Source organism: Furipterus horrens, unplaced genomic scaffold, assembly GCF_987537825.1.
Source record: "Furipterus horrens unplaced genomic scaffold, mFurHor1.1.pri manual_scaffold_7, whole genome shotgun sequence".
Classification (NCBI taxonomy): Eukaryota; Metazoa; Chordata; class Mammalia; order Chiroptera; family Furipteridae; genus Furipterus; species Furipterus horrens.
This window is the reverse complement of record NW_028327177.1, coordinates 88,772,768-88,785,250: the sequence shown is the minus strand read 5'-3', so window position 1 is coordinate 88,785,250 and position 12,483 is coordinate 88,772,768. Positions and strand designations below refer to the sequence as shown.

Sequence of the window (12,483 nt, the reverse complement as noted above, 5' to 3'; positions counted from 1 at the left end):
TCATTTTGAGAATTTCAGTTTTGTTATATACTGTAAAATACAAATAAGCTTAAACTTTAAACTATTTATCAGAGTGCTAAATAGGTAACTTTATCATGCACGCGCTATCAGCCAGTGTCACTTCGAAAGTTTTACTAACCTGTTAAAATCACATTAACTTTGAAATGCCAGTTTTGATTAAAAAAAGCCAATCCAGGATCAGATGATATTATCAGCATCTAAATGAGCCAAGCAATACTGCAAGGAATTACAGATGACATTATTATCAACAAGACAAAATCAAAAGGCCTTAGGCAAACCCCTAGGGTTCTAATAAAATCAGATTTAACATTATTTATGACCATTCTTTGTTTTCTGTCATTCGCATAATTGGAAAAGTGAAATAGAAGCAACAGATCAGACTAAGGGTCTTAGATAACAAAGAGTTTGATTGGCCATATTGAATGACTGCTTTAAACAGTGCAGACAGCTCCTCCCAAGCAGTCTTGGCCAAAAGCATTATATTATAATAGAGGCTCAACTTTAGTCCATAGCTAGGGTGGTCAGATTTACACAATGGGGAAAAATATCGATAAACAAAGTGAATCTCAAACTAAAGTACTAAAATCTGGAACCCCTCCTCACAAGATATTTCAGCAACTCAACCCTGAAAAGGTTCATGCCAAAGGTCTAAACTTCAAAATCCAGAAACAAAGCATGTCAGCTTGTTTCAAGGATTTGTGTATAGACTGAACTAGTGTCTTCCATTTTCAAAGGTTTTCTGCCCTGATACTATTCAAAAGAGTATACCCCAGGCTTTCACGGCAATTCTGAAAGGCCAGTTCCCCAAACACTCCAAGCATGGCTGGCATTGCTTATGAGCTTGTCTGTGTTAAGATCTCACCTCACTGCTCGGTGCCCAGCACTTTATCTCACTTTAGGGAAAAGAGCCAAAGACAGCCTTAGGCCCCTTGAAACTAGCTTTGCCAAACCATAGGTTATAAAGCATTAGAATAGAAAATATCATTTATCACAGTTGGTAAGAATAAGAAGAAGATAAGAATTGTCATGAAACACACACTTTCCCCAGAGAGGTGTTTTGAATTAATGCCCGTGAGGCTTTTCTTTTTTTTTTTAAGCCCTACAACTAAGAAAATTTCCGTCTTCAGCATCCAAGAATCAAGAGTCCATGACTATGGTTCCTTTGACTAGAAGGCGTCCCTTTGTTTCTGTACCTGAAATTCTTTGTTTAAGTGAGCTTCTCCTTGGAGAGAAGAGAGGACTCCTCCCTGGGAAGTAGTCTGTGAATATAAAAGACAGCCAGTTCCTTGTGTTCATTAAGCCTGATGTAAATGCTGTGGAAAACGTCCGTAATTGCTAAGCAGCAGCTTTGTGAAAAGACAGTCTGCATGCTCCTAAACTCTGTTACATCTGCTACCTGAAAAACTTTTCTCCTGATAATTTTGTGTCACTTTGGACCGGCTCTTTGTAGCAGCTGTGCACTGCTAATGACTTCCCTTATTAGCTCCAATTCTTTCTTGCATTTGAAGCATAGTGTAGAAAAATTTGACTTTTCAGCAACCTTATTTTAGGCTAATGGATGATGTTTGTATCCATGGCAAAGGTAGCCAATGAGAATTGCTTTTTTTGCTGTTTTTCTAAAGAAAGATATTTTAAATAAAATTTGGGTTGACAAATAATTCATCAGAGACATAAATTTGAACCAGATATGACAATTGATTGAGCCATATATTAGTGTTATTTCAGGACTGAGTCTTTATAGTCAATTTGTAGTCTGATAGTATAAAATGAGACTATATATAACTAGGGAGCATACTGCAAGTCATAGTGGAGATTAGACGTCTGCCTGGAAAATTCTTGCTCATTCTCTAGGACTCCTGTGAAGGATTTCCTGTCTGAAGTCTTCCTCTATGTTCCCGTTTCTTCAGGTCTCTTTGCTGTTAATCACATTTGACTGTCATTATCTTTCTGCATGTTTCTCTCACTCATTAGACTGTGACATTTAAAACAAGAAACTGTTTTGAAATCCCCATGCCTAGGTCAAAATCTGTAATAAAGTAAATAATTGATTAATTGGTAAAGAATGAAGTCCTTTTATCTTGCTCACATCCTTTCTACGTTTGTTATGAATATGCCAATAGTAATTATTTCTGAGGTTGAGTTTGGGAGGTAACAGTGACAGTGGCTAGGGAGTGAGTGAATACTTGATGCTTTATTGTATGAATAGCTTCGTTCTGTGACCTTGCTGTTCACTATCTCAAGTGTGTCTAAAATTTCTGAAACCTTGTTGTTTTCTTCACTAGGAAGTCCAACGCTGTACAGCTGATATGAACATCACTGCAGAACATTCCAATCATCCAGATAACAAGCACAAAAACAGATACATCAACATTTTAGCATGTGAGTAATAAACTTTTATTTTCAACTGCAAGGAAATTAAATCTTCATGTGGGTATAAGCTGAAAGGCATGCAATGAGAATCAGCATGCCAAAAAAAGAGCTACACTTGTAAGTTATCCTGTCATTAGCCCATCTTCTTCAACAGCATATAGGAAGAAATTGGGACATTTTCTGCCCTCCTTACTCTATCAAGCTGTCTATGAAGCTGTTGGATCGCTTCATTAAGCTAATAATAAGATGATTGGAAGAAGATGTTCTGCGCTTCACTGTTTTCACATAATGTGATTCCATAACCAGTGCTGGGAACCAATATTTTAATGTCATGTAACTATCTTGATATTATTTTTAACCAATGAGAGCCAAGTCTTTTAATGCAAATGGATATTCTGAGAATTTAATCAACTAAGTTGAATTTTAAAGCCATCCTTCTTTCTAAGACTAGGTAATTGGTTTATAGCTCAAGTGATGAGCCACCAGTCCTGTGGCCCACGTGCTTAGTCCTATCCAAATTATTTCCTGGGTCAAGAGTATTCTGGAGCCCTAGCCAGGTAACCCAGTTGGTTAGAGCGTTGTCCCAATATGCCAAGGTTGCAGGTTTGATCCCCAGGAAGGGCACATACAATATCAACCAATGAATGCATAAAACATACAATATCAATCAGTGAATGCATAAACGGGTAGAACAGCGGATCAGTGTCTCTCTCCCCCCCCACCTCCTCACACTGCCTTCTCTCTTTCTGAAATTAATAAATAAATAAAAATTTAAAAAATAAATAGAAATGATTAAAGTTTTTATTTTGTTTTATATGTTTAAAGAATATACTGGAGATTTTGACTCGAACAAATAAATGTTCTTCTTACGGATCCTCAGGGATTTCCCTAGAAGCACAGTCCACTTCTGTGGCTAGAATGCCACTTTCCATAGATACTGGTAATTGGGTCACTGGCAGATAATATATGCTTTGATATTAAGGGCAGAGGCACATATGGTTAACATACATAGAATTTTATGTAATAGTGAATTTAAATTAGACCACTTGAATTTGAACCATACTGTAGCCTTTAATAATACTTAAATGAGATATAATTCACATACCATATAAATTCATCTGTTTAAACTTAATGTAAATTTCAGTGCTTTTTAGTATAGTCAGAGTTGTACAACCATCCACTATCTAGTTCTAGAACATTCTTAACACCCCCAACAAGAAACCCTTTTACCCAGTTACTCCCAATTCATCCCTTTCCTCCTAAACTCCCTAGAAACCACTTACCTATTTTATTTTGTCTCTATAGATTTGCCTATTTTGGCACTTTATATAAATGGAATCATACAATATGTGGTCTTTTGTGTCTGGCTTCTTCTTCTCAGCATGCTGTTTTCAAGATTTACCCATGTTGTAGCTTGTATCAGTATTTAATTCCTTCTTATAGTTGAATAATACTCTGTGGTATGGATATACCACATTTTTTTTGCTCATTTATCATTTGTGGACATTTATTTCAACATTTTGATTATTATGAATAATGCTATGAACATTTGTATATATGGTTTTGTGTAAACACATATTTTTAATTCTCTTGAGATTATACTTAGGAATGCAATAGCTAGCTTATATGGTAAGTTTTTGTTTAATATTTCGAAGAAATCCCAAACTGTTCTCAAAGAGGCTGCACTGCTTTACATTCCCACCAGCAATATGTTAGGGTTCCAATGTCTCCACTCCTCGTCATCACTGTTACTTTGTGTTTTTTTCTTTGTTTTTGAGAAGAGCCATCCTAATGGATGTGAAATGGTATCTCACTATGGTTTTGTTTTCCATTTCCTTAGTGATTAGTGAAGCCAAACATCTTTTCATATACTTATTGGCCATTTGTATATCTTCTTTGGAGAACTATCACTTCACACTCTTTGCCCATGTTTTAAATGGATTACTTGTCCTTTCCACCCCCCGTCCCCCAGTTTAAAGTGTTCTTTATGCATTCTGGATACAAATCCCTGACCGGATAGTTTACAAATATTTTCTCTTATTCTGTGCTTTGCCTTTTCAGTCTCTTGATAGTGTCCTCCTTTGATGCAATTTTTTTTTAAATTTTGGTGAAACCAAATGTATCTGTTTTTTATTTTGTTTCCTGTGCTTTTGTTTCATATCTAAAACTATCACCTAATCCAAGATCATGAATATTTACACATGTTTTTGTCAAAAAGTTTTATGGTTTTAGCTTTTACATTTAGGTCTTTGATCAATCTTGAATTAACATTTGGTGGGAGGGAGGGGTCACTTCATTCTTTGTATATTGATATCCAGTTGTCCCAGTGCTATTTGTTGAAAAGCAGCTCTTTTTCCCCCATTGAATTGTCTTAGGACCCTTAATGAAGATTAACTGACCGTAGGAATAGAGTCTATTTCCAGATTCTCAATTCTATTCCATTAATGCATATTCCTTATGTCAGTACTGTACTGTCTTGATTATTAACTATAGCTTTGTAATAAGCTTTGAAATTGGAACCATAAATCCTCCAACCCACTTTGTTCTTTTTCAAGATTGGGGTGGGGTGTGCTAATCTGGGTCCCTTTGTGTTTCTATATGATCAGCTTATCCATTACTATTTTTAAAAATGTAGCTTGGATTTTGGTATGGATTACATCAAATCTGTAAATCAATTTTAATTTGGGAAGCATTACCATTTTAACAATATTAAGTGGTTCAATTCATGAAGATTGGATGTCTTTCCACTTACTTAGATCATCTTTCAACAACGTTTTATAGTCTGCATTTTGTAAGTGCTGCACTTTTGTTTAACTTATTGCTAAGTATTTTATTCCTTTTAATGCTGTTATAAATGGAATTATCTACTTAATTTTATGTTCAGATTGTTCATTGAATGTATAGAAATACAATTGATTTTTGTATATTGATCTTTTGTCTTACAGCCTTGGCTGAACTCATTTATTAATTCTAATGGTTATTTTTTGTGGATTCCCTAGGATTTCTAAATACAAGATTGTGTCATCTATGAACATAGTTTTTTATTTTTCTCTACCTAGGTAGTTTTAAAGGAACCATAAGTCATTTTTGAAAAAGAGTATTTGTTTCAGTTATCTGAGAGAATGAGGAGGTGAAAAAAGAGAACTAGGAAGAAGAGTGACACTTTTCTTTTCTCTTGAAGTCTTTGAAGGAAATTACGCTGGCGGTTTTTGTTGGCCGGCCAGTAAAGGCTCACTTTGCTGAGACTAAGCATTTCTCTATTTAGCTCATTTCTAACCATATAACTCAGGCAGGGGTATATACATGTATGTGTCTTGTATATATCCACACATACCATTCTCTCTGCCACAGCAATCTTTATTTCACTGTCTTGACTAAACAGTGTGGCAAAGAAGAGGGAGGAAATCAAAGCAACTGCCATGTGATGTGACCAAGGGTCATAGTGTTTTGCTGGAAAACTACCATCTCCAGCTAGATGCAGTTATACTTTCACAAGTTCATTGTGGTTTTACTGTCACAAATTCAAATTACATGTGGTTTGATTTTTGTAAGTTCAGAGAGTTGGGTTTTGCTGTTCTCTTGGCCACTGGGTTAGATTCTGGGGATATCACTTGTCACCCTGGTCTACCCCCTACACTGATACCTTTATAAAGCAAAGAGTAGCATAGAGCAAGTCAAAAAGCAAGTAACATTTGTCCGTGGATGTTCCAGAAAACAATGTAGAAAAAGCATCGCAGATTTCAAGATACATGTGGATGTCCTATATAGATCTATTTAGCCATTCTATTATTACCTTATTAATTAAATATGAAATTGCAACTTCAAGAGTATGTGTTTATTTGTCTGTCTAAGAAATAACAATTTACAGTATAATGCTAATAAGGCAGGACAGTCCCCATGCAGATACCGTAGTTGAAATTTTTCATTTGGGGCCTGTTTCTGTCAGGCAGTCCTGTTTGTATCCACTATGGTCTGAGAGTTTGTCAGAACAACAGAAGCAATTCACAGTTTCCAGAGTGTAGAGGGCTTTCAAAAGGTGCTTGATGTAGTCCCTCAGTCGTGTCTAGGCTGATCCATGCATTGGACTTCTTTTTGAACTAGCTGTTGATGATCATGCCTATAAACAGAAAGGTAGATTGGCTTTATTTAATTTATCATCCTAAAAATATGAACTCCCACTGTTGGCATTGCCCCTTTAGTTCATAAGCTGAAGTTAAGTGGATCCTAAAATCTGCTCACTGGCGTCAGCTTCCTGCAGTGATGTTACTCTACAAGCAGCCCTAGCTCCCTCAGTTGTGTAGGTTCTGTTGGTGGGGTGGGGGGAGGCCAACTGAACTTAGCAGTGAAACCTCCTGAAAATAGATGTTGTGGCCCTGATATAACATCACTCTTTTTATGCTTGTACTAATGGAGAGAGGATGGGGGGCATGGGTATTCAACGACCTTAGAAATTGATTTTAAAGTACAGGACAAGGAAAGTTTGCAGGGTTGCAACTTGCATTTGTTTTACATCAACTAATAAGAACCTCAATTTACATTTTGGGGACACTCACGGGTCAGAGCTCGAGGTAGAAGCATCCCTGTGTTTTTGAGATGGGTTCAAATGCTATATCTTTTAATTTTTAGTTGTTCTTCTACCAAAAGATTTCTCAGGGGCATCTGAGAGATGCCACATAACCTGTTTGCCTTGTCATGTGCTTCAGAATGCTGCTAGTTTCTGAATTAAACATTCTGGTTTTGCTTTTTTGTTTTCTTCTGTAGATGATCACAGTAGGGTGAAGTTAAGACCTTTACCAGGAAAAGACTCTAAGCACAGCGACTACATTAATGCAAATTATGTCGATGTAAGTTAAAATGTTTTTATAAACCTGTTTCTTTCTGATCATTGAAGAGTGCTGCAGAGACTTTTGAATGTGTGTTAATGCTACATGGAGCTGTCACTGAAAACATGGTCTATTCAGTATGGATGGCACTTGAATTATTAACTGGTCTGGGTTACTGCTTTTATCTTACTTTGTGCTGTGTCATTTCTGAAGGGGTACAACAAAGCAAAAGCCTACATCGCCACCCAGGGACCTTTAAAGTCTACGTCTGAAGATTTCTGGAGGATGATTTGGGAACAAAACACTGGAATTATTATCATGATTACAAACCTTGTGGAAAAAGGAAGAGTAAGAACCTCTTGGTTTAATATCTTATTACATATCCTTGTTCAAAAAATATTTGCGGAGCACCCACGGTAGGGTAGGAACTTGACTGGCTATATGAAGAGTTACAGAAATGAGGAGTGTCCTCTCTGCCCATACCTTGCTTGCAGTCTGGTGGGAATGAGAGCTCTGCACTCACAGGAGTGGGTTTCTGGTGATTCAGGGTTGAATGGGGTATTGGGGGATGCTGAAAAGTGGATGACTGTGTCTTCTAGTATAGATATTTTGTAAAGAAACCAATATTTGAAGTGAGACTCGAATGACTTGAGTTAGGAGAGTTACAGAGGCTGAAAAGAACAGGAATGGCTTTCCCATGTAGGGGAGAGAAAGCACAAAAGCAGGGAAGTGGGAAGAAACATAGTGTAGTCAGGGAAGTACTAAGAGCTCTGCTTGGGGGAAGTAAAGAGTGTTTAAACACCTTGACCATCATTAAAAGAACCTTTTCTTAAAGATGACAGTTAACATTTTAGAGTTTGTGAGATAATGAACTTTTAATAGATGGTGCTAATTTAGGCCGAAATAAGAGCTAAGTTCCAGGTTTATTACTCAGAATCACTACAGCCTCACTTTAACTGTTAAGAGTTTCCCTTTTGCCTTTGGTGACCCAAGCTGTGAATGAAGCCCAGCCTCACGTAAGCTCCCTTTGTGACAATCGTATCCCTACCCACATACAGGTCCAACATACAGATTTCTTTAAGCCCATTTCATAGTATAGTATATGTTGAAAAATGATCATGAACACTAGGCTCATTTCTGAAATGCTCTTCAGAGGTCATTCCTTCCTGTAAGCAATTCAGCCCTTGAGTTCCTTTTTATGTCAATAACATGGTGCCATTACCTGCATTTTAACACGGTCATTTGAAGTTACATTATCAATAGTATAATTAGGGCAACAATTGCAGTTGCAATTTACAACTTCTTTCTTTTTGCAGCGAAAATGTGATCAGTATTGGCCAACAGAGAATAGTGAGGAATATGGAAACATTATTGTCACACTGAAGAGCACAAAAGTACACGCCTGCTACACTGTTCGTCGTTTTTCCGTCAGAAATACAAAAGTGAAAAAGGTATTGAAGGAATCGGGTGGGATGCCAGGGTGTCTCTTTTTAAACTTGTATGAAAATGAGTACAACCAAGGCCAAGTCTCATAACCAACTTGATTTTTTAAAAGTATTTTAAAACATTTCTTCACAACTCTTTTGATTGACATCAATGTATTGTGTGAAAGATATTGGCAAAGCACATAGAATTTAACTGGCCTGATTGAGTTCTGAATCTCTTCATGAAGAAGGCTTCATTTTTAAAAAGGTCTTCTTAAGTTTTGGTAACTAGCAGATATGGCAGCATCTGTTTGTTGAGTTAGCTTTTTAATTCCAATTTTCTAACAGCTTTAAAGCATTGTTTCCCAGGCGTGTTTCAAGGAATACTAAGTCTGCAAGATGCTTGCAAAAAATCAGATCCTGCTACCTACTAAGTACGGGAAACTGATGCTACACAATATATATCCCCCCTTTAGTAATGTACAGTGACCACAAGGGAATAAAGTGCTACAGTTAAGAAACCTATTAAACTTTGTTTTGCCTAGCGTTTCCCAGTGGTACTTTACAATAAAACCCTTTTCTGTAGATCTATGAACATCCTGAGAATCACACCTTGTAGAAATGTTCAGGTTATTCCCGTTCCTCTTGTTCAAACTCCACTGCCCCATCAAGACCCAGATCAGTACAGCAGTACTATGAACTCTAGATAGATACATTAAGAAAATGTAAAGTCGTTATTCTACAGAGACTTAGAAATAGCAGCTGTTTGTAGCACCGGATCTTAATTTTTTATTTTTTGAGTCTTAGACATCTTTGAGAATGTCAAAACTGTAGAATTCCAGAGAAATTCATTTACTCAAATTATTATATACAATTTCAGTGGCTCTGAAGCCCATCTCTGGTCAAAGGTTAGCAGTCCTTTCTATGTATAGTTTTCCCTAAGAATGGCTGAAGTGTTTAAAAATCAGTAGCACTGTATTATCTGTGTTCTCTGTAATAGAACTGTTAGCTGGCTCAAGCTAACCAATAATCAATTTATACTTATAAAGCCCATTATTTGTGGAAATCCTTCAGGTATTTAAACACAGCCCCTTACTCTTATTTTAGAAACAGCTTATGTCAGAGGAGGAAGTCATGTGGGACTTCAGGTGTTGTGCACATTGAAAAGAGGATAAAGTAATAACTAAAAATGAGGAAGACAGGAAATGAGAGTTAACAGAAGAATTAAGAAATCAAAGCCACCCAGGGTCTTTGTAGCACAGGGCTGAACACCCTACAAGCTTCAATGTGCATCTATTAATGACCCTGAGTCATCAAAAATTTTTATTTTTATTTTTAGAGGTATTGGTAATAAGGAAAGACATATCATAGTAAGTGATCTGTTTGGAGAAATTTTTCATCCAAAGTAGTTAAGATGTAAAAAGTTCAGCCACTTAAAGGGAAACTACTCTGAAAAATTCATTTATAAAAGTGATAGATAAATTATTTTTGCCTCTGACTGTAGCGACAGAGAATCATTTGTCACTTAGGGTACCCCCCACACCTCTTGGAGCATGCGCAGCAGCAGACAGCACTTGGGCTCCTGAAGGTCCCACCGGGACAGTGGAGAAGGAGTGGGAGTTGCAGCCCACAGTCAAATGGAAGCAGAGCACTCAGGCCTTCTGGCGCTAGAAGTCAGGAAACGGAGGCCTTGTAGGCAGTTGCAAAGTGTTCAATATGTTTCCAAATAAAAAACAAACAAAAACTGATTATAAACATTCATTCTTGGTATAACCTTAAGCCATTTCCTCATCTAAGAGATGTCTGATACTTCTCGTCTAGTGAGGACAGTTTCTCCGAAGAACTAACCTGGTCCAGGGACATTAGGATGAGATCAGAGGTCCTGTTTCCTAACATGCTTACATCATTTTTATCCAGAATGCTGACACTCAGCTTCAAGATGTCTTTTTTCACCTCTCTCATAGGGTCAGAAGGGAAATCCCAAGGGCCGTCAGAATGAAAGGGTAGTGATCCAATATCACTACACACAGTGGCCTGACATGGGAGTTCCTGAGTATGCCCTCCCAGTGCTGACCTTCGTGAGGAGATCCTCTGCAGCCCAGATGCCAGAAATGGGCCCTGTGCTGGTGCACTGCAGGTGAGGCGGGTGCCTTGCCCTTCCTCCTGCCTGGGTTCTGCATCTGAAGTGGGCAGCACAGAGGGTGTGGGCCTTGTGAATTTGGACTGCTGCGGCCCCGCTACTGTTTTGTTTGCTTTAGAAACGGAGTTTTCTATTGAAAACTGGGACCAATAAGACCTGTTAGGGTTACGTACAGTAACTATTCCCATGATATTAAGATTTGATGCTTCTGAGGTTAAAACAATCTACTCTTAGAGAATGAATCTCTAGTTTTTATAACATTATCTTATTATTAATAAAATCTCCATTGTGTATAGGGAAATTGCAGGCTGCTCATAATATGTAAAAATCTGACCTTAAACACAAGTTTAGAGCTTTCCACACTAGAAATGTTGAGTTTTTATATATGGCTTTTCTTGTGGGTTCCTCAAAATAATATTTATTACAGTATATGTGAAAGGCTTTTATTTTCAAAATTGTAGTTTATACGTGCTATATAAACTTTTAAAAAGCACTGGGAAAGTCTTCTGTAAAATCCATTTTCTCTCTTTAACTACCTCAAACAACCTTAGTTGGTTATTTTAAAAAATGCTTTTATTGAGTTTTGTTTGTAATTGTGTTCTTTGCTTTTTATTTTCACTCTGGTATTCAAATGAATATTGTGCACATCGTTTTCTAAGCACTTCTTTGAGCTGTTCTTATGCTATGCAAGGTCCTTTGCAGAAATTGCAACCCATCTTCTGTTTAAAGGCCCATGAGAACTGTACATGTTTAATAACCCATGTAGGAATCACTGAAATGTCTATCAAAAGGGCTTGGGTATCAACAGACTTGTATGAGACAGGGACCCACTGGGGAGAATTCTACCAAAAGGACCTTGCTATTCAGTACCACAGAACTTGGATCTTCCATATTTTTGTTTAATAGCAATAGGAAATGTGAATAAGAGGCCAAATTGTCTAGATGTGACACTTACTCTATAGCTGGATTATTAAAGGAAAGCACCCCTTTGAATAGGAACTTTCTCACACTGAGCAGACTGGAGGAGTTGGGCAGCAGGGGGTATATTGAAAGGATAACAGGCACCCCCAGAACCACCGGGAGAGTTGGAGAACCCGGCACATACCTAAGCAGCAAGGAGAGCTCCCTCCGTGGTGCCTCGGCAGCCATGGCTCTAGCGTGGAGATAGCTGCTGCCTCAGGAGGCTGGGATAGCTCATATGTAGCATTTTCTGCGGGTCCTGTGGTATAAGGCAGTCTTTGCTCCCCATCAAGACTCATGGAGTGGGAAATGTCCTAATAAAAAATCTGGATACTACCCAGGATGGATAACCTATCTAAACATCAGGGTTATTTCTATGCTCATTGGCCATCATGATGGTAATTTTTCTAATCTGCAGTCCATGACATGATAAAGCAAGAGGTACTAGTAGAGTGTCCCCATTTCTTCCAGCGCCGGTGTGGGCAGGACAGGCACCTACATTGTAATAGACAGCATGCTGCAACAGATAAAAGACAAAAGCACAGTCAATGTCCTGGGATTCCTGAAGCATATCAGGACACAGCGTAACTACCTCGTCCAGACTGAGGTAAGGAATGGCTGCCAGTGTCATGAGATCTGGCACATTCTTTAACCGGAAGTTGAATGATCCTGGGAGACAGATTCATTCTCCTAGGGCCTGAAAGAATTTACAGGTTTGTATTAGAAGGCATCCTGGCCATGATAC

General features: G+C 37.8%; 1 protein-coding gene across 2 annotated transcripts in view; it reads left to right on the top strand.

Moving 5' to 3' along the window:
• The window catches only part of PTPRG (protein tyrosine phosphatase receptor type G), a 721,348-nt gene that overhangs the window by 689,005 nt on the left and 19,860 nt on the right, over positions 1 to 12,483 (top strand). For both annotated transcript variants that reach the window (XM_090283906.1, XM_090283905.1), the window contains 6 exons: positions 2,304 to 2,400; positions 7,153 to 7,235; positions 7,428 to 7,562; positions 8,531 to 8,665; positions 10,603 to 10,775; positions 12,210 to 12,345. In XM_090283906.1, the coding sequence (XP_090140032.1) occupies positions 2,304 to 2,400; positions 7,153 to 7,235; positions 7,428 to 7,562; positions 8,531 to 8,665; positions 10,603 to 10,775; positions 12,210 to 12,345 (759 nt within the window). The remainder of the gene's footprint in view (positions 1 to 2,303; positions 2,401 to 7,152; positions 7,236 to 7,427; positions 7,563 to 8,530; positions 8,666 to 10,602; positions 10,776 to 12,209; positions 12,346 to 12,483) is intronic.